We start from the raw sequence: 27424 nt of genomic DNA, 5'->3' as shown, positions 1-27424 counted from the left end.
AGGCAACGGCGGTCAACTGCTGTTTGTGTATGAGAAATCGGTTGGATACTTTCCTCATGTCAGAACGTTGTAGGTGTCGTCACCGGCACCAACCTTGTGTGAATACTCTGAAACGCTAATCATTTGCATATCACAGCATCTTCTTCCTGTCAGTTAAATTTCGCGTCTGTAGCACGTCATCTTCCTGGTGTAGCAATTTTAATGGCCAGTAGTGTAGTAATACAGAGATGTGTAAACAGGCAGAATTCGGCGTTGTGGTCGGCAACGTCTATACAAGACAAGAAGTGTCTGCCGCAGTTGTTAGATCGGTTACTCCAGCACGTTTTAGGTGTCGCCACCGGCGTCAACCTTGTGTGAATGCTCTGGAAAGCTAATCATTTGCAAATCACAGCATCTTCTTCCTGTCGGTTACCTTTCGCGTCTGTAGCATGTCATCTTCGTGGTGTAGCAATTTTAATGGCCAGTAATATAAATATATATATATATATATATATATATATATATATATACGGTAAGTAGCGGTCGAAAGAAACAGATCGCAGACGTCAGGCAGTTAGCTTGGACTTCCGTCAACATAACCTCGTTCAAGCATCAGTCGACTTATGTCTGCATCATAAAGTTGTTCTTGATTTAAAGGTCAGTTTACGATCCTAATTCTCGTCATTTGCGGGAGGTGTTACTGTTTTGTTTCAATATGATGAAAACAGTGGCTGAATCTCATCGAATGCTCTCAGGTGTGTATGGTAGGGACACTATTAGTGAAAGAACGTGTCGTGAGTGGTTTCAACGCTTCAAGAACGGTGATTTTAACGTCGTAGACCGGCATAGTGGTGGAAGAGAGAATGTTTACGAAGATGTAGAAATGGAGACATTGCTGAGTGAAGACTCGCGTCAATTCAAGAAGAATTGGCACAATTAGTGGGCGTGATACAGCAAGCCATTTCAAAACGTCTCAAGGCTATGTGTATGATTCAGAAAGAAGGAACTTGGGTCCCGTGTGACCTGAAACAAACAAACGTTGAACGGCGTTTGCGAACAGTTGTTTCAGAGGCAATAACGGAAGAGATTTCTGCATCACATTGTGACGGGGGACGAAAAATGGGTTTGATAATAATATCAAAGTCTTCGTATGCTTAGGTTCACGAATGTGCCAGAATTTGGATTGTGGCGAAGTTTCGGACTGATACAGGGGGCGTGTTCGCATAGTCATAGTTGTTAAGGTGACAAATGCTAATTTGGGTTCGAGTCCTACTCTGGCTCAGATTTTCGTTTGTCACAGGCCGCTGACAGTAGTATTTATTCACAGTTAGTGAATCCATTTCCTGAAAGGAGAAAAGTTTATCACTCACCACATGATTGCTGTCTATGCATGAGAACTGCAGTATCAGGCAAAATATTTTAATTGATTATTTCCTTACAGCTAACTGTATTTGTAGTGCAGTTTGGGTGTAGTATATATATATATATATATATATATATATATATATATATATGTGTGTGTGTCTGTGAGTGTATAGATGTATATGTATGTATACACACACACAGACACACACACACACACACACACACACACACACACACACACATACCACTAAGTGTACCTGGAAACTTATATCCTAGTACAACATGTAGTTTAGAATGTGGACTACAAGGCCTACAATAGACACAGGCCTACCTGCATGTCTGTGTGACGTCAGCAATGTGGTGTTACCAGCTGGCCGACACAAATGCATGCTTTGTCAATGATTTTGTGAAACATATTTCAAGAAGCTACTTCACTGGAGCTATTAAACGGATGCCAAACAGTTAAAAATAGCATATATCAGTGGCGATCTCATGTCTGGGAAAGACATAAATGGAATCGACTGTGGGCAGACAGCGAATGGAGAAGCTCGAAATGTTCAGATATATGGATGACATCGTGCGCCTGGTAGATGAACCAAACAGTAAAATAGACCAGTTACACATAGACATAAATTCTGTTCAAGATAATATTCATTTTACAGTAGAGAAAGAACAAAATAAACACTTGAATTTCTTGGACATCACCATAAAGTTTCAAAACAACCAGCACACATTTGCCATATACCGAAGACCGGCAACAACAGACACAATTATACATGAGACACCAGAACACCCCAATTCTGAAAAAGCAGGTAGGACTAAACACAGTGCCATGAGATACAGACAATTACAAAAAAGAAATGAATATTATAATACAAATAGCCACAAACAATGGATACAGAGAGAACTTAGTAACAAAGCTGAACAAGAAAATCAAGAAAAAAAAAGGAACAAACACCTAACTGTCACCAACACAAGGACAAAATCACACACAAACAAATACACAAAATACAAGAATAGAAACAACACAAAGTGTGAAAGAAACAGAAAGTAAAAGATGGTACCCAATGACATACAACCACAAATAAACACACACAATATCCAATATTTTCAAAAAACAAGGCATAAAAATAGCACACCAAACCAACAACTCAATTCAGAAATACTCCCCAAAAACAATAGGAGAAACTGATCTGTATCGTAAGTCAGGAATATACCAACTGAAATGCAATACATGTGATGGAAAATACATAGGTCAAACCAGAAGGATATTTGACATCAGATACAATGAACATATAAGAGCGTGGAAGCATAGGACAAATCATTCAACTTTTGCAGAACACTTACACCAACATCAACATGAAATTACAACCAGAGACATAGACATAGAAATCATATGGATAAACAACAACAAAAAACACCTCCTCACCCTACAAGAAAACTAGCACATTCAAATAAACATAACAGAAAAGAAACTATTCATAAATGATCAGATCAACTTGGGAAACCACTCTTTAAATTCAAAATGGGTCTGAGCCCTATGGGACTTAACAGCTGAGGTCATAGGTCCCCTAGAACTTTGAACTACTTAAAGCTAAATAATCTAACATCACACACATCCATGCCCGAGGCAGGATTCGAACCTGCGACCGTAGCGGTCGCGCGGTTCCAGACTGAAGCGCCTAGAACCGCTCGGCCACAGCAGCCGTCCACTCATTAAATTGATTGACCACTTAATATAATATTATAAATACAAATACAGTACAACCACAGGCTCCATTTACCACTACCATTTCCTCCCATATCTATCTCATAATTCCATAATTACTGTCCAGGCCATCCCTGTCTTTCCTCTCCCCTCCACCGCACTTGCAAAAAAAAAAAAAAAAAAAAAAAAAAAAGTCCTCTCGTTTCTCTCCCTACATACAAGACAATTTCACTAACTCTCACACACACACACACACACACACACATACACACACACACACACACACACACACACACACACAAAAGGTTGGCAACACACACAATGTGAACGAACACAAACGAATAGGCATAAACACTGTGGCAGTGGTGAATGAAAAACAGTTAAGAAACTCAGTTGTAAATAATGCAGCGCAGAAAATAACGCAAAATGCCAAAAACTACCAAGAGCAGAAGTGAAATGAAGCCAGTCGACACCAACCACTGCTAGCAAGAATGGAAGGAGCAGAAGTAGCTTGCAGACCAATTTTATAAAGAACACGCTGTTTTTAACCTAACACAACAAAAAAAGTACAAACTTGTGTATCCAATTTACAGAATACCACAGAAGATGCTTTGCAAATACAAGCGAAACGCGCCTGGTGTAATTCTTTTGAATTAGACTGCAGTCAGCTCAAGACAGATAACCTACAATAACAGATGCTAATAGCTGTCGTGGAAGATGACCACACAAACAAACGTAGAATAATTTCGTATTTTCCATACTTTGCAATGATCACTGGCTGGTAGCCACGCGCCGAATATAATTTGTCATTTTATAAAATGCACAAAACAAAGCGAAGCAACACATAACCAATGGCCTCACTCTAACTTTTATCAAAACTTAAAAAAACTTAAACTTTGTGTTCTGCCTTACGGCAGGTCTTTTCTTGGGGGAAGCGTCATCAGAGAGGTCCACCGCATGAGCATCTAGGGAAGTGATTCCAGTGGTGGTTTCCCATTGCCTTCCATTGGTGATGATGAAATGATAATTAGTACAATACAACACCCAGTCCCTGAGCGGAGAGAATCTCCAACCCAGCCGGGAATCGAACCCGGGCCTCTTCGCGTGACAGACTGCCGCACTAACCACTCAGCTATCAGGACGGACCTTTCATCAAGCACTTTAGCTAAAAGTTTCATGCTACTACACTGTCAAAGAATTGATCTAAAGTCTTTGACACAAGCATATGTATCTGGACTTTGGTAAACATTTATCGTTGACTGCGAATACTATATTGCTGACGTTAGACAGCCGCTGTAAAGGAAAAATACTGGTAAACTGACAGAGTATCAGAATTCCTGCTGAACAGAAAACACTGTATGTTTTTTGTCTTAAAAACAAAATTCTCTCAAAAATACGACATGTTTATGTTTAACTTAAATACGGACCATGATGTGACGTCACAGCAGCCATCGCCTTTGCGGTACTTGTTAAAGTTAACCTCTGGCATCGCAAATTCCGGTTGATTCCTGTAGAGCAGTTTTGCCCTACTGGGTGTGATTATCGGCCAGAGTGTTCCAGAACCCAAACAGGACACAGCACAGTGGTGGGGGTGGGGAGGGGAATAGGGAGGGGGAAGACACGCCCCTGAGGCCGTACACTGGGGGCCATCTCATCACTCATCGCCGCTAACCGCTGTCCACCCTCTGCGCCACTGGTGGATGATCGCTCACCTAGGAGGGCGATTTCAGGGGGTGGGAGGGGGCGGGCGCAGCTGATTTATCACGCGCTGCACCGACCATCCTTCGTGATGAATGGCCTACCACCGATGCGCAGTTTTTCCACTTCGTGTTGTCACGAGTTCTGACACATGTTCCAAGGTCTCATCTGTACCCTCCCAACCAGCCAGGTGGCCGAGTGGTTCTAGGCGCTACAGTCTGGAGGCGCGCGATCGCTACGGTCGCAGGTTCGAATACTGCCTCGGGCATGGATGTGTGTGATGTCCTTAGGTTAATTAGGTTTAAGTAGCTCTAAGTTCTAGAGGACTGATGACCTCAGAAGTTAAGTCCCATAGTGCCCAGAGCCATTTTAACCATTTGTACCCTTCTATAAGGTCTCAGGGTAATTTTTATTACATGTATCTAATATATATGAATGAACAATAGTAAAACCTGTAACTCGTAGCGTTCAACCTTTTTCTATCGCCCATACGTCTCAACAAACCGTTTCGGGGAACAACCCGATGATCTGAACATTTTTCATGTGGAGCGTGGGTTAAGCACGTCTGTTGAACGTTGCCCATGAACGTCCAAAGATCCCAGGCGTTTTACAAATACGTTGAGAAAGCGTTTCGAGAGACACCCTGATAATGGGAGCATTATTTCTCCCAACAGGAGTTGACTAGTGTAAAAAAAAATAAAAAAACGCTAAATGCTACGAAAATTGCACTCATAAAAAGCGGTGTTTCTGTAAGATAATAAATCCCTGAATCCACAGCTAATTACGGAATTTCCGTATCGGTCTCAGTTTCCATATGATACTGGTTTCTGCGAATATTTACGTCATCATGTGTATCACAAAAAAAGCGTATTACATCAGTAGGACTAAAAATAAACAATGTGTTCGTTAATATTAACTCTAATCATGAATACATCCCCTGTAAACTGACTCGTTCCAGATCGTTTAGATAAAAGAATCGTTCAGGTGATCTATGGAACATATATGGAAATAACATTACGAGGAGATACCCAAGAAAAACCTGAATTATTTTTTAAAAACTATGTACGAAGCGTGTTTTATAAGTAAGTACCGTTTTGAAATTTAAAAAAAGACGTGCTAAGATACCTCAAATATTTTATCTTTACACAAAAACCTGTACCTTAATCTACTTTTCTTCATAATTTCCGTCAATATTGAGGCACTTGTCATAACGTTGTACCAGTTTTTGGATACCCTCCTCATAGACATCTGCCGCCTGACTTGTTAACCACTGCATCACCACTGTTTTGACTTCGTCATCGTCTTGAAGACGCTGACCGCCCAGGTGTTTCTTCAAGTGCAGGAACAGATGGTAGTCACTGGGCGCAAGATCGGGGCTGTGCGGAGAGTGATCTAGAGTTTCCCATCGAAAACATGTGATGAGATCTTTGGTCTGATTCGCCACATGCGGACGGGCATTGTCTTGCAGCAAAACGATGCCCTTGCTCAACTTGCCACGTCTTTTGTTCTGAATTGAACGGCGCAGATTGTGCAATGTCTTACAGTAAGCTGCTGCATTGATTGTCTCATTTGGAAGCAGAAATTCCACAAGCAATACTCCTTTTCTGTCCCAAAAAACTGTGCACATGATTTTCCGGGCAGAAATTGTTTGCTTAAATTTCACTTTTCTGGGTGAATTGAATGCCGCCATTCCATGGACTGTTGCTTTGATTCTGGTATGACGTAGGCCACCCATGTTTCATCTTGAAGAAACTCACTAATTTCATGGTACAGTTTGCACATACAACTGTGAGGCATCCAGCACGTCTGCTGAAATCTTGGCTTACAGCAACGTCAACAGCCATAGGTACGCTTTACTGGTAGGTGGTGCTGCACCACTACATCGATGTTGACGTTGTACCTGCAGGCCGATATGTTTCAGATGCTAGTCATTTTTACAGAACATACTTCTGTACATCTCCTGTGAACGTTAACGTCGTGTCTCTAGTTGTTCAAAGTATTACGTTTTTTTTTTCTGAACATGAGTGCACATTCTAAAGTCCCCAAATACATAGCCCCTTTAGTATCAGTATCACGTGCTATAGGAACCAATGTAGCTGTGCTGTGCTGTGCGGTGCGCCACGCAACGTACCGTGCGGCCCCCTGGTGAGCCACGAGACGTCTCCCAGCGCCAGCAGGTAGGAGTCGGGCCCGGCGCCTCTGCCAGAGGACAGCAGCACCACGGCGGCCGGCTGCGGGGGCGTGTCTCCACCACCACTGCCAACTGCGCCCCCAGCGCCGCCCCCACGATCCCGGTCCGCCCCCGGCGCCGCCGCCCGCACCTCCAGGACGACGCCGGCGCGGTTCCGTGGAGCCGGCAGCCACTCTGGCTGGAAGTCCTCCGGTGTAGACACCACCAGTTTCTCTGAAAGGGTGCGAGGTGCACTTGAGTACCAGCTGTTGACATGTATCCGTTATATGACAACACCCGTTCAGCTTACTGTAAATATGAACCACTCTTCTGGATGAGAAAATACACTACTAGCCATTAAAATTGCTAAACCAAGAAGAAATGCAGATGATGAACAGGTATTCATTGGACAAATATATTATACTAGAACTGACATGTGATTACATTTTCACGCAATTTGGGTGCATAGATCCTGAGAAATCAGTACCCAGAACAACCACCTCTGGCCCTAATAACGGCCTTGATACGCCTGGGCATTGAGTCAAATAGAGATTGGATGGCGTGTTCAGGTACAGCTGCCCATGCAGCTTCAACACGATACCACAGTTCATCAGGAGTAGTGACTGGCGTATTGTGACGAGCCAGTTGCTCGGCCACCATTGACCAGACGTTTTCAGTTGGTGAGAGATCTGGAGAATTTGCTGGCCAGGACAGCAGTCGAACATTTTCTGTATCCATAAAGGCCCGTACAGGACCTGCAACATGTGGTCGTGCATTATCCTGCTGAAATGTAGGGTTTCGCAGGAATCGAATGAAGGGTAGAGCCACGGGTCGTAACACACCTCAAATGTAACCTCCACTGTTCAATGCGAACAAGAAGTGACCGAGACGTGTAACCAATGGCACCCCATACCATCAAGCCGGGTGATACGCCAGTATGGCGATGACGAATACATGCTTCCAATGTGCGTTCATCGTGATGTCGCCAAACACGGATGCGACCATCATGATGCTCTAAACACATCCTGGATTCATCCAGGATGTGTTTAGTACACCCAAGTTCGTCGTTGAGTACATCATCCTGTCTGTGATGCAGCGTCAAGGGTAACTGCAGCCACGGTCTTGGAGCTGATAGTCCGTGCTGCTGAAAAAGACGTCGAACTGCTTGTGCAGATGGTTGTTGTCTTGCAAACGTCCCCATCTGTTGACTCAGGGATCGAGACGTGGCTGCACGATCCGTTACAGCCATGCGGATAAGATGCCTGTCATCTCGAATGCTACTGATACGAGGCCGTTGGGATCCAGCACGGCGTTCCGTATTACTCTCCTGAACCCACCGATTCCATATACTGGATCTCGACCAACGCGAGCAGCAATGTCGCGATACGATAAACCGCAATCGCGATAGGCTACAATCCGACCTTCATCAAAGTCGGAAACGTGATGGTACGCTATTCTCCTCCTTACACGAGGCATCACAACAATGGTTCACCAGGCAACGCCGGTCAACTGCTGTTTGTGTATGAGAAATCGGTTGGTAACTATCCTCATGTCAGCACGTTGTAGGTGTCGCCACCTGCGCCAGCCTTGTGTGAATGCTCTGGAAAGCTAATCATTTGCGTATCACCGCATCTTCTCCCTGTCGGTTAAATACGACATCTGTAGCACGTCATCTTCGTGGTGTAGCAATTTTAATGGCCAGTTGCGTATTTTATTGTCGCCAGCCTACATACGGGGAAATTATATTTGCAATAAAGTAAAAGAAATCAGAACTGCTACAGAAAGCCTGAAGTGGTTCCAAGACCCTTTGGCAGGCACTTAAGTGTCAGATGCACTGCAGAGTAGCCATGTAGATGTACATGCTTATTCCAACATTATTGAATAACACCTCTTGCCGTTTCTAGATTTCTGTGGTGCATTGTCAGAGTTCCTTTCAGCAGGTATTTGTCTGTTCATTACATGCAATATGCCACTGATAAACTCAGTTTTCCATTTTTTTATGCCACATTCATTCAGTTTGTTATACAGGGTGGTCCATTGGTAGCGACCGGGCCAAATATCTCACGAAATAAGCATCTAAGAAAATACTACAAAGAACGAAACTCGTCCAGCTTGAAGGGGGCAACCAGATGGCGCTATTGTTGGCCCGCTAGATAGCGCAGCCATAGGTCAAACGGATATCAACTGCGTTTTTTTTAAAAAATAGGAACCCCCATTTTTTATTACATATTCGTGTAGTACGTACAGAAATATGAATGTTTCAGTTGGACCACTTTCTTCGCTTTGTGATAGATGGCGCTGTAATAGTTACAAACGTGTAAGTACATGGTATCACGTAACATTCTGCCAATGCGGAGGGTATTTGCTTCGTGATACATTACCCGTGTTGAAATGGACCGTTTACCAATTGCAGAAAAGGTCGTATCGTGTTGATGTATGGCTATTGTGATCAAAATGCCCAACCGGCGTGTGCTATGTATGCTGCTCGGTATCCGGATAGTTACGGTATTTAAGGAAACAGGAAGTGTTCAGCCACGTGTGAAACGTCAACCACGACCTGCAACAAATGATGATGCCCAAGTAGGTGTTTTAGCTGCTATCGCGGCTAATCCGCATATCAATAGCAGACAAATTGCGCAAGAATCGGGAATCAGAAACGTCGGTGTTGAGAATTCTACATTTACGTCGGTTGCACCCGTACCATATTTCTGTGCACCAGGAATTGCATGGCGACGACTTTGAACGTCGTGTACAGTTCTGCCACTGGGCACAAGAGAAATTACGGGACGATGACAGATTTTTTGCACGCGTTCTATTTAGCGACGAAGCGTCATTGACCAACAGCGGTAACGTAAACCGGCATAATATGCACTATTGGGCAACGCAAAATCCACGATGGCTGCGACAAGTGGAACATCAGCGACCTTGGTGGGTTAATGTATGGTGTGGCATTATGGGAGGAAGGATAATTGGCCCCCATTTTATCGATGGCAATCTAAATGGTGCAATGTATGCCGATTTCCTACATAATGTTCTACCGATGTTACTACAAGATGTTTCACTGAATGACAGAATGGCGATGTACTTCCAACATGATGGATGTCCGGCACGTAGCTTGCGTGCGGTTGAAGCGGTATCGAATAGCATATCTCATGACAGGTCGTCGAAGCACAATACCATGACCCGCACGGTTACGGGATCTTAAGTGCCCGGATTTCTTTCTGTGGGGGAAAGTTGATGGATATTTGCTATCGTGATCTACCGACAACGCCTGACAACATGCGTTAGCGCGCTGTCAATGCATGTGCGGACATTACGGAAGGCGAACTACTTGCTGTTGAGAGGAATGTCGTTACACGCATTGCCAATTGCACTGAGGTTGACGGACATAATTTTTATCATTTAATGCAGTAATGTGGTATTTACAGGTAATCACGCAATAACAGCATGCGTTCTCAGAAATGATAAGTTCACAAAGGTACATGTACCACATTGGAACAACCGAAATAAAACGTTCAAACGTATCTTCGTCCTGTATTTTAATTGAAAAAACCTAACTGTTACCAACTGTTCGTGTAAAATTTTGGGCCATATGTTTGTGACTATTACAGCGCCATCTATCACAAAGCGAAAAAAATGGTCCAACTAAAACATTAATATTTCTTTACGTACTACACGAATATCTAATAAAAATGGGGGTTCCTATTTAAAAAAAAAAAAAAACGCAATTGATATCCGTTTGACCTATGGCAGCGCCATCTAGTGGGCCAACCGTAGCGTCATCTGGTTTCCCCTATTCAAGCTAGACAAGTTTCGTTCTTTGTACTTTTTTCGTTTGACGCTTATTTCGTGAGATACTTGGCCCGGTAACGATCAATGGACCACCCTGTATACAAAATGCAAAGTAAACTTCGGTGAAATGAAAAGAAAAGGCATCAAAATTAATAGCGCAAGAGAAATTCCACTGTTAAATGCAGACGAGAGACTGGATAAATGGAAGAGTACATCGAAGACTTCTATGAATGGGAGAAAAGGTCTGTTGAAGTGACACAAGAGGAAATGGGAGTCAGTATGGAGGACATCAGGGATCTAGTAGAGTATAACAGAGGTTTGGAAGACTCGTCCTCAAGTAAGACAGAAGACACAGATCATTTGGAATTTCTAAAATCATTAGCGAAAGTGACATCAAAGCAGCTATTCAGTTTGGTATGTAGCAGAGCGAGACCTATTGAACAATCGGCAAGTTCTCATGCACTCAGTTTCCTGACAAGAATAATATACAAAACAGATAGCTAAGGAATTATTGGATGACAATCAGTTTGGCTTTAGGAAAGGTATTGGTCCTAGAGAGGCAGTTCTTGTTAATGGAAGAATGAATTAAGAAAAATCAAGACACTTGTGCAGAATCTGTCGATCCGGCAAAAGCGTTTGACAGCGAAAAATGATGGAAGATGTTCGAAATTCTCAGAAAAGTTGATAAAGGGAAAGGCGAATGCTATGCGGTATGTACAAAAACCAAGAGGCAGTAATAGACCAAGAACGATGTATTCGGATTAAAAGGCATGGAAGGGATGGAGACTTTCACTTCTGCCGGTCAGTCTATACACTGAAGAACCAATAACGGAAATAAAAGAAAGGTTCAGCAAAAGGATTAAAATTCAGTGTGGAAAGATGTCAGTGATAAGATTTGCTGATGACATTGCTTTACTCAACGAAAACAACGAAGAATTAAAGAATCTGTTGAATGGAATGAACAGTGTAATGACTACAGGATATGGATTTAGCTTGAACTGAAGAAAGACGACAGTAACGAGATGTGGCAGAAATGAAATTAGCGATAAAAATAATATAAAACTTGATGAGCATTGGGTTGTTGAAGTGAAGGAATTCTGGCACCTTGGAAGGAAAATAAGAGATGATCGTTGAAATAAGAAGAAAATAACAAGCAGACTAGGTCAGATAAAATAGTACATTTCTGACGAACAAGAAGAACGAGTATTTTAGTACCAAACATCAGCCTGAACATGAGGGAGAATGTATATCTGGAGCACAGCAGTGTATGGAAGTGAACCATGGACTTTGGGGAAATAGGATACGATGTAAATTGCAGTGTTTTAGAAGTAGTGCTTGTAATATTAGTATCTGTTTCGATATCTTAAATAAACTTACATTCGATAACCTAACCATGCAGGCTCATAAAAGCCATACAATTTGTGTAAAAATCGCTAAGCAGCGACCACCTGATATTTCAAAGAATATCTTACGCGCCACGGCGCAGAACACGAATTGTTCATAAATTGTATCAATAGAGAAATGTTGTGTTTCTTATTTTTTGACAGTTGAAGAATTGTAATTCTCTTCTGTTATCACAGTCGTGATATTTTTTAAAGACGGCGGACACGAATATGGCGTGGTCCGGAATCAGTAATTAGTTATTATAAAATATTACTATTGTGCAGTGCTATGTAAGAATTTATGTGTGCAGCTAAGATGAAATATCGAAAATGCTAAAGGACTTTATTTAAAGAAACAGCCAGCAATATATAAAATTGAAATGTATGGATCCTATTGTTAGCAATACTGACTAAGGTAATTAAATTGGCTATTGTGCTCTCAAATGCTGTAGTGCCTGCTTATTACTTAAAGTATTTCTGTACTACCCATCTCCTATTAATGGTAACAGAAATAACGGTGTTTTTATAGTTTTCATACAGCTACCAGGAGCCGACTGCATGTCGGCAAACGTCGTAATTAAGGCAGAAGGCGCATTGCTATTTACCTTGTTTCTGATTTAAATCCAACTTCTTTTAGTATGTGGTGTAGTAGAGCAAAAAAAATTTCCAGCTCTGTCTGGTCCCTTCGGTTTCCCTGTTGGTAGTTGCTATGTCTCATATCCGGTCGTGATCGAACATGATCACGACACAAATAAATTAAGTGGCAATGCGAACTCTGCTCTTTATCTTGAGAACGCTACACCTTCTGCAAACGATTTCAGGTGACTTATAAACTATCACATACAGTACTTAAGTGTTTGAAAAGTCTTTGCTCTTCCCACCAAGATGTGGTGCAAAACTCACAACAGATTTCTGAATCTTCACAAGATAGTAATAAATTAACCAAATTTAAATATTTTTAAAAAAGAAAAAAACACCACATGCTTTAGAAAGATGTGGAAAATAAGCTAGACTGATATGATTAGAAGTGAGATGAAGAGGTAGGCACAGCAAGCTGAAGTCATGTCTGATCACATCAAAAGAGCATAAAAAAGCATGAAATCAATGTGTTACTGACCATTGGCGCAGAAGTAGGCACTGTCGGTGGTTGTCCGGCGGAGCCCCTCGGGCGTGACCAGCGTGCTAGCTGAGCGTGTCACAGAGGCAGACAGTGCACTTCTGCTGCCTGTGCTGCCCCCACTGTGCGCTGGAGATGTGCCATTGCCGCCCCCGGTGTCCCTGCACGAGTCTCCACCATATCCAGACACTTCCACTGCAGGAAAGAGGAACTAACGTAGAAGTGAGACACAGAGTTTCCTGGTAGGGTCGCCAGTTGCTCATTTCTAATGCAGGAGTGGCTGTTGTGAAAAAGGTCCCCCGATTACTGTCTTCTCTATGTCTAAGCCCATGTCTGCACTACACATGCTACCATATAGTGGCTATGTAGTCTTCCAATATTATTGTAGTGGGTTTGATCGAGACCATAATGAATATCAGTTGAAAGAACAAACCACTGTAACCAGCCATATTTATTTGTCATTCCATTATGCATATCAGATGTTTATAACTACATCAGGTTGATTTACCTCAATCAGTAAGGAAAGCACTAATTGTTTTAGGAATCTTGAGCAGCCTTTCCCCACCTCCACCCCCAAAAACAAAGGCTCACACACACACACACACACACACACACACACACACACTCTCCAAGTTAATATACTAATAATAAAAATCGTGTATACAGCAGACTGAAGTGACGAGTAAAAATTTGTGCCAAGGCCGGGACTTGAACCCAGGCCTCCTGCTGGCTTTGCACAACTGCTTGGACTACCTTAGCACAGTTCCCTCCTCAAATCTATGCCTAGGTTTCTCGCACGATCCTCGTTTATTTCGATACTGAGGTACTATTCGAATACAATTGGAGAGTCTTTATAATGCTGCTCGAGTTTAGGAGGAATACCAAGTGCGCTGAGGGGTGAATGAGAATCTGGATCAAGGAGGGATGCAGAGTAGATAGTTCATGCAGTTGCACAGAACCAGTGCTCTAGAGTGGTGTAGTGGTTACCACATCTGCCCAGTGAGGAGAACTGGATTCGAATCCCAGACTTGGTAGAAATTGCCATTTGTTATTTCTGTCTGAATATTTTCATGTCTGAGACTCTAAAAAGTTTCCAGAACCATATAATTTCATTTGAGTAATAAAAAAAGTAATAATTTCTAGTGATGTTGTATGAAATTTGCTACAGTTGGCACGTTAGTTACTAAAATGAAACCTTTGCTTACTTTCTAAAACGAAATCTTTATTTAGTTCAGTTTATGGAAAGGGAATGTGATATAAATGTGACTGGCAAAGCAGCCTATGAACACTGAAAGGTATTTAAATTTATTTCACTGTTCACCTATTTGATAAAAACAAGTGTATTATACAGGGTGGTCCATTGATAGTGGCAGGGCCAAATATCTCACGGAATAAGAGTCAAACGAAAAAACTACGAAGAACGAAACTCGTCTAGCTTGAAGGGGGAAACCACATGAAACTATGGTTGGCAAGCTAGATGGCGCTGCCATAGATCAAACGGATATCAACTGCGTTTTTTTAAAATACGGACCCCATTTTTATTACATATTCGTGTAGTACGTAAAGAAATATGAATGTTTTACTTGGACCACTTTTTTCGCTTTGTGATAGATGGCGCTGTAATAGTCACAAACGTGCGGACGGTATTTGCTTCGTGATACATTACCCGTGTTAAAATGGACCGCTTACCAATTGCGGAAAAGGTCGATATCGTGTTGATGTATGGCTATTGTGATCAAAATGCCCAACGGGCTTGTGCTATGTATGCTGCTCGGTATCCTGGACTCCATCATCGAAGTGCTCGGACCGATCGCTGGATAGTTACGTTATTTAAGGAAACAGGAAGTGTTCAGCCACATGTGAAACGACAACCACGAACTGCAACAAATGATGATACCCAAGTAGGTGTTTTAGCTGCTGTCGCGGCTAATCCGCACATCAGTAGCAGACAAACTGCGCGAGAATCGGGAATCTCAAAAACTTCAGTGTTGAGAATGGTACATAAACATCGATTGCACCCGTACCATATCTATACGCACCAGGACAGCATGGCGACGGCTTTGAACGTCGTGTACAGTTCTGCCATTGGGCACAAGAGAAATTACGGGACGATGACAGATTTTTTGCACGCGTTCTATTTAGCGGCGAAGCGTCATTCACCAACAGCGGTAACGTAAACGGGCATGATATGCACTATTGGGCAACGGAAAATCCACGATGACTGCGACAAGTGGAACATCAGCGACCTTGGCGGTTTAATGTATTGTGCAGCATTATGGGAGGAAGGATAATTGGGCCCCATTTTATCGATGGCAATCTAAATGGTGCAATGTAAGCTGATTTTCTACGTAATGTTCTACCGATGTTACTACAAGATGTTTCACTGCATGACAGAATGGCGACGTACTTCCAACATGATGGATGTCCGGCACATAGCTCGCGTGCGGTTGAAGCGGTATTGAATAGTATATTTCATGACAGGTGGATTGGTCGTCGAAGCACCATACCATGGCCCGCACGTTCACCGGATCTGACGTCCCCGGATTTCTTTCTGTGGGGAAAGTTGAAGGGTATTTGCTACCGTGATCCACCGACAGCGCCTGACAACGTGCGTCAGCGCATTGTCAATGCATGTGCGAACATTACGGAAGCCGAACTACTCGCTGATGAGAGGAATGTCGTTACACGTATTGCCAAATTCATTGAGGTTGACGGACATCATTTTGAGCATTTATTATATTAATGTGGTATTTACAGGCAATCACGCTGTAACAGCATCCGCTCTCAGAAATGATAAGTTCACGAAGGTACATGAATCACATTGAAACAACGGAAATAAAATGTTCAAACGTATCTACGTTCTGTATTTAATTTAAAAAACCTACCTGTTACCAACTGTTCATCCAAAATTTTGAGCCATACGTTTGTGACTATTACAGCGCCGTCTGTCACAAAGCGAAAAAAAGTGGTCCAACTAAAACATTCATATTTCTTTACGTACTACACGAATATGCAATAAAAAATGGGGGTTCCTATTTAAGAAAACGCAGTTGATACCCTTTTAACCTATGGCAGTGCACATCTAGCCGGCCAACCATAGCGCTATCTGGTTTCCCCATTCAAAAAATGGTTCAAGTGGCTCTGGGCACTATGGGACTTAACATTTGAGGCCATCAGTCGCCTACAACTTAGAACTACTTAAACGTAATTAACCGAAGGACATCACACACATCCATGCCCGAGGCAGGATTCGATCCTTCGACCATAGCGGTCGCTCGGTTTCAGACTGTAGCGCCTAGAACCTCACGGCCACTCCGGTCGGATTTCCCCCTTCATGCTAGACAAGTTTCGTTCTTTGTAGTTTTTTCGTTTGATGCTTATTTCGTGAGATATTTGGCCCGGTCTCTATCAATGGACCACGCTGTATAGTGCTTCCCAGCTTCATCAATCTGCAGCCTTCGTTTCACTTTGGGTTATCCTATCACTGGCTGTCACGAGTGTGACTAGCAGGGTGCTTGTAATGAAGTGGGTGCGGAGCAGTCTGGTGGAGCAGAGAGGTGGAGGCACGCACCTGTCATGTTCTTGACGCCTGGGCTGGTGACAACGACCCTGACCACCAGAGAAGTGGCGCCGTGCGGCCCCAGTCTCAGCTTCTCGCTGACGTACAGCAGGCCCGAACTGGCGAAGTGCGCGCCCTCGGTCAGCGACAGCAGCGCCGTCACCTGCAAAGTGGAACGGCTCTTATCCAGGTAGTGCCAAACCCTGCAGTCCAGCAGGCATACATCTCATCTCTACAAACCTACAGACAGGCACGGGTTCTTTGTAGCTCACTGCATCTACATGACTACTCTGCAATTCACATTTAAGTGCTTGGCAGAGGGTTCGCCGAACCACAATCATACTATCTCTCTACCATTCCACTCCCGAACAGCACGCGGGAAAAACGAACACCTAAATCTTTCTGTTCGAGCTCTGATTTCACTTATTTTATTTTGATGATCATTCCTACTTATGTAGGTTGGGCTCAACAAAATATTTTCGCATTCGGAAGAGAAAGATGGTGACTGAAATTTCGTAAATAGATTTCGCCGCGACGAAAAACGTCTTTGCTTTAATGACTTCCATCCCAACTCGCCTATCATATCTGCCACACTCTCTCCCCTAATACGTGATAATACAAAACGAGCTGCCCTTTTCTGCACCCTTTCGATGTCCTTCGTCAATCCCACCTGGTAAGGATCCCACACCGCGCAGGAATATTCTAACAGAGGACGAACGAGTGTAGTGTAAGCTGTCTCTTTAGTGGACTTGTTGCATCTTCTAAGTGTCCTGCCAATGAAACGCAACCTTTGGCTCGCCTTCCCCACAATATTATCTATGTGGTCTTTCCAACTAAAGTTATTCGTAATTTTAACACCCGGGTACTTAGTTGAGAATTGTACTATTTATCGAGTAATCGAATTCCAACGGATTTCTTTTGGAACTCATGTGGATCACCTCACACTTTCCGACTGCCACCTGCCACACCATACAGCAATCTTTTCTAAATCGCTTTGCAACTGATACTGATCTTCGGATGACCTTACTAGACGGTAAATTACAGCATCATCTGCGAACAAGCTAAGAGAACTGCTCAGATTGTAACCCAGGTCATTTATATAGATCAGGAACAGCAGAGGTCCCAGGACGCTTCCCTGGAGAACACCTGATACCATTTGAGATTTACTCGATGATTTGCCGTCTATTACTACGAACTGCGAACTTCCTGACAGGAAATCACGAATCCAGTCGCACAACTGAGACGATACCCCATAGGCCCGCAGCTTGATTAGAAGTCGCTTGGGGGGAACGGTGTCAAAAGCTTTCCGGAAATCTAGAAATACGGAATCAACTTCAGATCCCCTGTCGATAGCGGCCATTACTTCGTGCGAATAAAGAGCTAGCTGCGTTGCACAAGAACGATGTTTTCTGAAACCATGCCGATTACGTATCAATAGATCGTTCCCTTCGATGTGTTTCATAATGTTTGAATGCATTATATGCTCGAAAACCCTACTGCAATGGTATAGCTCTGTAGTTCGATGGATTACTCCTACTACCCTTCTTAAACACTGGTGCGACCTGAGCAATTTTCCAATCTGTAGGTACAGATCTATCGGTGAGCGAGCGGTTGTATATGAGTGCTAAGTAGGGAGCTATTGTATCAGCGTAATCTGAAAGGAACCTAATCGGTATACAATCTGGACCTGAAGACTTGCCCGTATCAAGCGATTTGCTTCGCAACCCCTAAGGTATCTACTTCTAAGAAACTCATGCTAGCAGCTGTTCGTGTTTCAAATTCTGGAATATTCCATTCGTCTTCCCTGGTGAAGGAATTTCGGAAAACTGCGATCAATAACTCCGCTGTAGCGGCACAGTCGTCGGTAACAGTACCATCGGCACTGCGCAGCGAAGGTATTGACTGTGTCTTGCCGCTTGTGTACTTTACATACGACCAGAATTTCTTCGGATTTTCTACCAAATTTCGAGACAATGTTTCGTTGTAGAACCTATTAAAGGCATCTCGCATTGAAGTCCGTACCAAATTTTGCGCGTCTGTAAATTTTAGCCCATCTTCGGGATTTCGCGTTCTTCTGAACTTCGCATGCTTTTTCCGTTTTCTCTGCAACAGCGTTCGGACCTGGTTTGTGTACCATGGGGGATCAGTTCCATCTCTTACCAATTTATGAGGTATGAATCTCTCAATTGCTGTTGCTACTATATCTTTGAATTTGAGCCACATCTCGTCTACATTTGCATAGTCAATGCGGAAGGAATGGAGATTGTCTCTTAGGAAGGCTTCTAGTGACACTTTATCCGCTTTTTTAAATAAAATTATTTTGCGTTTGTTTCTGGTGGATTTGGAAGCAACGGTATTGAGCCTAGCTACAACAACCTTGTGATCACTAATCCCTGTACTGGAGACTACTATCTGAATGTTGGCATTTGAAGCAGCATCACCTCTGAACTGGAACAACTCAGATCTGTGAAGCATCAACTACGCACTCCATCAGCTATGTCTAATCTCCTGAATTCTCCTGCTGGGCATGGGGTCCTACAGCTGCCCATCCAGGAAACCACTACTTCAATGCACATGACAGCAGCACCATCACCTCCAAAGTGTGACAGCTCTGAACTATCAAGCATCAGTCCTATGGAGTATTGGTGAAAAACAGTCTTGCTTGCAATTTTTTATTTTTATTTTTCAACGACGCGTTTCACCTTATTTAGGCATCTTCAGGTTATCTAAATAGAAAACAGGGAACAAATACATCTATTTAAGAATGGCGATCACGTTGTGCAGACTTGGATAACCTGTAAGCATGTATAAACAGATCACCTACTGAAAATATAAACATATCACCTATTGAAAGAACAAATATCTTAATTTAGTATTTCCTAAGCATCCTTTAGTCAGTGTAGCCGAAGGGCATCGTCGAATATATGACGCAGTATTGAGTGTTATATGGGCGGCCTCTTTATTTGAAATTACGGTCCTGTGTTTTTGATGATCTCGTTCTAGTGGTATATGATACGAAAAATCTGTTTATGTACTGCATCTGTGTGTTGTATAATACACCTTGTTTGGCTGGCTCTGAGCACTATGGGACTTAACTTCTGTGGTCATCAGTCCCCTAGAACTTAGAACTACTTAAACCTAACTAACCTAAGGACATCACACACATCCATGCCCGAGGCAGGATTCGAACCTGCGACCGTAGCGGTCGCGCGGTTCCTGACTGTAGCGCCTAGAACCGCTCGGCCACTCTGGCCGGCAATACACCTTGTTTTCTCATTTTAAATTTACCTCCTTCATTTATATTTTACTTCGTCTGAATTTTAGGATAAGTTATGCACAGGTGTTGCCCCTAGTAATTCCAACGTATCAATGTTTTATGTGCATTACATTTATAAAGATTTAGTGGGTATATATATCCAGTTTACGATCTCTCATTTTTAATCATTGCTGCGTCGCAGCGCCACCTATTGAGGTGATTCTGTATTAGTCTTCAGTACTGGCACACGACGCTGTGGCGCATTATGCTTACTACCTGAGCCCCCATCTTACTCTGTTACTCGCTCCCGTGAACGGGAACGCGTTATGCAGATCTTGGTGAATCTCGCGTCCGTCTAGAAAAGGTAATGATTTCACTATTTTATATTTCTAGTTTTTACTCAGTTTAACGAAGGCGATGCTGGCCTGATATATTCGACGATGTCCTTTGGCTACACTGACTAAAGGATGCTTAAGAAATACTATATTAAGGTATTTGCTCTTTCAATAGGTGATATGTTTATATTTTCAATAGTTGATCTGTTTATACATGCTTACAGGTTATCCAAGTCTGCACAACGCGATGGCGATTCTTAAATAGATGTATTTGGTCTCTGTTTTCTATTTAGATAACCTGAAGATGCCTAAATAAGCTTAAACGCATCGTTGAAAAATAAAAAACTGAAATTGCAACCAAGACTGTCTTTAACCAATACTGTTAAGCACTGGTTTGCTTTTATGCCACATATGGACTGGAAGAATTTCAGTCCTATGGAGGTTAGTAAGACATGTGCCCATTCTTAATTTTTATGATGGCCTGAATCCAGTGGGGGATGCTCTTAATGATATGTCTGTGGAGGATTGGCAACCCATTCATCCCCAAGGCCCAAAACATGAGAAGGTAGTGATGTTGGACAGTGGGGTCTGGAATCAATTTTATGTTCCAGCTCCTCCCAAAGGTTTTCTGCTGAGTTGAGGGCGGGCCTCTGCTCGAGACAGTCCTTTCCATAAATGTTATTATCAACAGGCAGTTACCTCAGGGGTACGATTTATGACACGGTGCATTGTCACACTGATACAAGTCACCGTCTCTGAACTGTTCCTCAAAAGTACACAATGCTGTAAAATCTGTTCAAGTCCTTCTGCATTTAAGCACAATGTCTGGTCTATGTCCTAACAGTGAAAACAACCCTTATATGGGAGCATCACTCACTGTGTGATTCACTGTTGGCACAGCTCATGATGGCGTGTAACGTTCTCCAGGTGTTCAATAAACCTAAAGCTTTCCATCGAATTGCCACAGGGTACAGCGTGATTCATCATTCCAGAAACCTCATTTCCAGTCATTTGCTGTCCAGTAGCTTCGCTCTTTACACCACCGAAAGTGTCAGTACTAATTACAGAAATATGAGGCTTATGAGGAACCGCTTGACCATTCTGCTCCATTTTTTAACTCCTTACGCAGCAGTCATAGTGCAAGAAGGACTGCTAGTAGCACTTTGGAATTCACAAGTGAAACCTTCTGCTGATTTCATGCGATTTGTTACAACCAAGTACATGAGGTCTGCTGGTCTTGGTTCGGCTGTGGTTGTTACTTCGTGGTTCCACTTCACAATCACATCACAAACAGTCGTCTTGGCCGGCTTCGAAAGGGTTGAAATGTCCTAATGCATTTGTCATTCATAAATACATACATGCACTGTCCGAACAGGCCTTGAAGACCCAACGGTGCTGACCGGCCGCCGTGTCATCCTCAGCGCTTACGCGTCACCAGATGGAGATACGGGTAGGCATGTAGTCCAAGCACACTACTCTCCTGGCCGTCACCAGTTTTTGTGATCGGTGCCGCTACCTCAGTCAAGTAACACCTCCATTGGCCTCACAAGGGGTGAGTGCGGCCCACTTGCCAACAGCACTCGGCAGACCCGAACGATGATTCATCCAAGTGCTAGCCAAGCCTCACAGAACTTATCTTCGGTGATCTGACAGGAACTGCTGGATTTGTCGTTCAGGTGTGAGCCGTGGTTAAAATTGCTGTTTTGAAGAACGCGCCGCAGCGCGTAGTGTGAAGCAGTCGCCCTCCGTTTCTGGCGGTGGCGCCATTGTGGCAATCGCAGCTTTGGTGTCTCCCTCTGGTGGGAAAGTTTGCCCGTTCACGTGCATTTGAGGGACGCTATGAGCTCGCCAGTCGGTCAGTCTGGGTCAGTCTCTTGTTCCCAGCTTGGTAGTCTGTCTCTCGTCCGCATTTGTTAGGCAGTTAGTGTCTGTCTCTCGTTCGGAGTCCTTGTATGTCTGTCGTTCGGATCGATCTTTAAAGCCAGATAAATGAGAGTCTTTCCACTCCGCCACTAAGGGAACTCAACGAGTGGTCGCCCGGTCGGGGGCTTAGTTCCTGCATCTGAGTCTGCGCGTTGGACCGCCAGTCTGCTCATTGGCGGTTGGATCGATCGGTTGGTCGGTCGCGCACTGAGATGTAAGATGACTTGTCCGCCTTGAGCGTCGGCGCATGTGAGGTCGCCACGTGATTCTAGTGGGCCGCGCCGTACAGCGAGGGGTAGTGGCTTAGCGGCCGACACGAGAGCAACAGGAGTCAACCCACGACATCGGTCTGGCCGGGGCGAGCTGCGACGCCGTGAGGCGGGAGATCGGCGCGCCTTCCTGCGTCCGTTGAAGCGGCTGGCAGCGGCGGTTCGGGAGAGCGTTCTGGGGGTGCTGCGCCAGGTCTTCGCCAGAAATCGCAGCTTATTAGAAGTTAAGTGATTGGTGATATGTTGTTTAATTTACTTGTTAAATTCTACTTGTTTTCTTGGTGAGGTCACCAGCTGCTTTGTTTTGGGGTCGTCCCGCTATTCTTATCATTTGCCCACCTGCAGGAAGGTGGTTATTTATGAATTGGGTGGTCCGTTTTTTTTTTCCCTTGTGGGTTAGAGCAACCCCCAGTTCGGGTTGTTCGGTAATCTCGCTATCAATCTACCATACGTTAATAGCTGCCTCTGTCATGTTTGTCGGATTTGGTGTGTTAACGAATTTATTGCCTGGAGCGTAACGGCCTAATTCCTGAAATATGTTTTTATCTTGCCCATCATCTTGAGAGGCGGTATATGTGTACTGTAGAGCATGTTTGGCCAACCTTGTATAATTTTATATAAGATTGCATTTCATGGGCTTTTATTTAAATGATCATTTTAATATATAAGGTTGCCACCCTTCCACCGTAAGACTTTTCTTAGAAGTTAAAATCATGTTGCACCTTCGGTGGCAAGTTAATCCTTTAATTTTAGTGTTTTGTACCATTTCCATCCCTCCTACGGGGTGCACAGTTTGTGTGCTTGTGTGAATTGTTAAAACTTTTACTTTAAGGCAATCTGGTGTGTTGCAGATTTGCACCAGTGTAGTCTTTCAGAGGCTGTTGTGAGCAGTCTTGACTACGGCCGTGTCAAAAGGGAGCGGCGAGGTTCTCAGCCCTAAAGCTCTACACTCAAAAATTTGTTTCTTTCTGCCTCTGAATAAATTGTAACTTGATATTTACAGAGTGCTTTTTGCTTAAAATAAAAAAAAAAACATTTTAGGAATAAAATTCCAATTTGTTAAAAGCAATTTCATTTTGGTTTCATCAGTTACTCCATGGCAACTACTTCCACGCTCACAGAGTGTGATTAAATGTGTTAAAGTTCTTGATGAATCGCTAGTGAATAAGGTAAATCCTTAAGAAAAAGTTTTGAAAGTAAATTCACGGTTCAAGGTGATTTCAAGTCACCAGTACATGTTCGAACTCACTGAGCTCTCCTGAACAACCCATTCTCTTGTCACCGCTTCTCTGCTGACAACACAATGATAACCACCTCGTTTTTCACTGGTAGGTCCAGCTCTTGTGACAATTAGTGGTCACTTCCACATTACATTTGGGTCTCCACATACTTTTGATAAAATAGTTTATATCTGGTCTGTATAAACCTGGGCATAACTTCCTATAGCTCAGCATTCACAAGACCGCAGTTCAGCTAATAATAGTCTCTAGAGACCGAACTGAACGAGTAGCTAATTGTTTGCTACCAGGTAATGCAACTCAAGGAGTAAAAATTTCCGGATCTTACAGTGGTTCAGTTCTTGCTTTTGGATTGGTAGCTGTGTGACGAGATGAAAGCGGAAATCACCATCAGTAACTACAGTTAAATACTTGTTCAAGGAACAAAAAAAGTGATCGAACATCTGTTTTGGGTGAATATCGTCCTAGCTGCCTTGCAGGAGACATTACTGAAAAACGTGTTGAAAAAGTCGCAAAATTTGATGTTAACTCACTATTCAATGAAAGTGCACGAGTAGCAGGGCATTAGGTCTGTCGTGCCGTCGGGAATGACAATTAGGATTTTACATGATAAGTTAGTGGCGAAATAAATTTTGGGTCTGTAGGTACCACGATTTCTCTCGGTGGACAACAAACTGCGAAGCTGAGTTTGGAGTCATATAGACGAGACTTTTAGCGTATACCTGTTATCGTCTATGATCTCTTCATCACTAGACTCTAGAAAAACTGTACTGGTATCTAAAGTAAGGAGTTAGGGTTCCATCATGCTCCGCGAACTAGGTCATTAGAGATGGAGGACCAGCTCGGCCTAAGGAAGGATATCGGTCACACCCTTCCAGAGGAACCATCGCAGTATTCACAGAAAACCTGCATCCGGATGGTCACAGGAGATTTGAACCAAGGACCTCCAGAATGTGTCACCAGCGTCTCAACCACTCCGCTCCTTCCGCTTAATAGCCCGGGAAACACGCAACAATCAAAACAATCGATTGCTTCTCGTGAATCTGTTCCAACGTGTCGAAAAGTTGATACTCATAGACTTCTTAGAAAATGGAACAGCTTTGACAAGAAATTGAAGAAAAAAATGACTGCACTTGGAGAAGAAGAAAATACTGTTTCAACGCGACAACGCAGCAGCTTGTTCGTCATGAGCTCTAGTGTCGAAACTGCATGAAGTGCGTTATCGCTCTTTGCTGCAGCACCACATTCGATCATCTGGCTTGCTGTATTTATTTTCCAGTTCCCAAGTATATAGGGAGGGATCGCCAGTAATAAATTCTTCTCAAATGGAGAGTCATCGCTGTGAAGACCACAATGGAAATTGAGCCAACTCCATGTTAATAATTTCCAAAGGGCAATTTCATAACTTAAACACAATGATTCATGCAACTAATATTGTTCTAAAACCTTCACTAGTGCAGTAGTGAAGAGAAACTGAACGAATAGTAGCCTTGGGACTACGTGAGCAGAATAGTTGTCCATTCTATAATTTTGATTACAGAGTTTCTATTGGGTACAGGATTAGTGAACTCTTCTATTTACGATGGTAATCCCAAAAGTAAGGTCTCCTATTTTTTATAAGTACATAGACCCGTTTGTTTCTATAATGGTTTACATCAGTTTACAGCTTGAACATTTAGCTGTTTTTCGACATAATCACAATTTCTGTCGATGCACTTTTGTAGACGCTGTGGCAGTTTTTGTATACCCATGTCATACCAACTCGCCGCCATGCTGTTCAGAAAGTTATGAACCTCTTCTTGCACCTCGTCGTCGGAGCTGAATCCCTCTCTGGCCAAATGTTCTTTTAACCTAGGGCACAGATGATAGTCACTGGGCGCCTAGTCAGGACTGTAGGGTGGGTGGGTGATTATGTCCCACTGAAACTGTTGCAGGAGAGCAACGGTTTGCTGAGCGATGTGTGGGCGAGCGTTGTCATGGAGAATCTGTACGCCCTTGCTCAACATTCCTCTTCTCCGGTTCTGAATTGCCCGTTTGAGTTTTTTCAGAATCTCACGCTACCTGTCAGCGTTAATTGCGGTCCCAGTGGACATAAAGTCGACCAACAATGCCCCTTTCCGATCCCAAAAAACGGTTTTCATGACTTTACCGGCAGACTGTGTTTTTCGAATTTCTGCGGCTTTGGCGAAGATGGATGCCGCCACTGACGTGATTGTTGCTTGGTCTCTGGTGTATGCCCAGGTTTCGCCACCCGTGACAATTGAGTCCAGAAAGTTGTCCTGGCCGGCCGGTGTGGCCGAGCGGTTCTAGCCGCTTCAGTCTGGAGCCGCGCGACCGCTACGGTCGCAGGTTCGAATCCTGCCTCGGGCATGAATATATGTGATGTCCTTAGGTTAGTTAGGTTTAAGTAGTTCTAAGTTATAGGGGACTCATGACCTCAAATGTTAAGTCCCATAGTGCTCAGAGCCATTTGAACCAGTTGAAATTCGTCCTGTTGGGCTACAAGGCGGTGAAGAAATGCGCGGGAAGCATCAACTCATTGCCGCATATGGTCCTCAGTCAGTATGCGTGGTACCCATCTTGCGCACACCTTCCGGTAGTTCAATGTTTCCATTAAATTCTGTGAGCGGTGCTTGGGGAAACCTCAGGAACCAACGTGCAGAGATCATACAGGGTGATCCGCCGATCTACACGCATGCTTTGCTCAACCTCCAACACTGTCTCCTCAGAAACTGACGGTCTCCCGCTCCTTTGTTCGTCGTGAATTCCGGTCCGACCAACCGCAAACTCTCTACACCACTTACGAACATTTTTGGCGTCCATGCACGACTTACCATGCACTTCCGTCAATTGGCGATGAATTTCACTCGGCGCAGTGCCCTTTGCTTTCAAAAACCGAGTAACTGCGCACTTGGCGGTAACATCCAACGGGAGCTCCATTCTCAACGGCTGCCAAGCCAAGACTGAGTGCCTCAGCGCGGCGTGCGCATGTTTACACACAGCGCGTGAAGCACTCTTCATAACAGTGTGACCAACTGCCACACAAACAGAGTTCTGTACTTATAAAAAATAGGAGACCTTTCTTTTTGGGATTACTCTCATACGTTTAGAAGTCAGAGGTTCTATTCTTCACTCAAATTCTGTTTTCTTGTGTGGGGGGCAACACACACATTTCCGCAAGACTTGCGGACTCCTGTTTTTCAACTTTGGCTGCTTTAAAGTGCCCTCCAATCGTAATCGTCTTTGATGTATATGATACTTTAGGTGAAAGAACTATCTTTTTATGTGGCTGTTTAGCATTGCACAGTATTACTTTCTTGTTGTACTTGTTCTATGTCATTCCAAACGCGTTTTGAAGTGTCATGTTTTTTTTTCTTTCTTTCTTAGATTTGCTCTACTATCCAGTCCTAATGAACTAATAGGTTTCCAAGATATTTGAAGGAGGATAATTGCAAAATCGCCCATTTTAAGCGTCAAATAGGACTATGCGGCTCATTTGACATTGATATTCCATGCAGTGGGTTTTCATACAAAATATTTGGTGACTTTCCTTTGCTGCTACGTTGCATAGTTTTTCTATGGCCTATTTTGATTATTCTGATCGCTGCTAAGTCATCAGCAAAGCTCTCGTTT

At 43.4% G+C, this 27424-nt stretch overlaps 1 protein-coding gene across 1 annotated transcript in view; it reads right to left on the bottom strand.

The window, feature by feature from the left end:
- Positions 1–27424, bottom strand: part of LOC124718676 (C3 and PZP-like alpha-2-macroglobulin domain-containing protein 8) — an 852528-nt gene that overhangs the window by 129218 nt on the left and 695886 nt on the right. The window contains exons 14-16 of the mRNA XM_047244301.1: positions 16783–16933; positions 13212–13406; positions 6882–7154 (exon numbers count right to left, since the gene is read on the bottom strand). Coding sequence (XP_047100257.1) covers positions 6882–7154; positions 13212–13406; positions 16783–16933 — 619 coding nt within the window. The remainder of the gene's footprint in view (positions 1–6881; positions 7155–13211; positions 13407–16782; positions 16934–27424) is intronic.

This window comes from Schistocerca piceifrons, chromosome 10 (genome assembly GCF_021461385.2).
Source record: "Schistocerca piceifrons isolate TAMUIC-IGC-003096 chromosome 10, iqSchPice1.1, whole genome shotgun sequence".
In the NCBI taxonomy this organism is placed as follows: domain Eukaryota; kingdom Metazoa; phylum Arthropoda; class Insecta; order Orthoptera; family Acrididae; genus Schistocerca; species Schistocerca piceifrons.
Note: the sequence above shows the minus strand (reverse complement) of the source record. Positions and strands in the feature narration are given on the sequence as shown.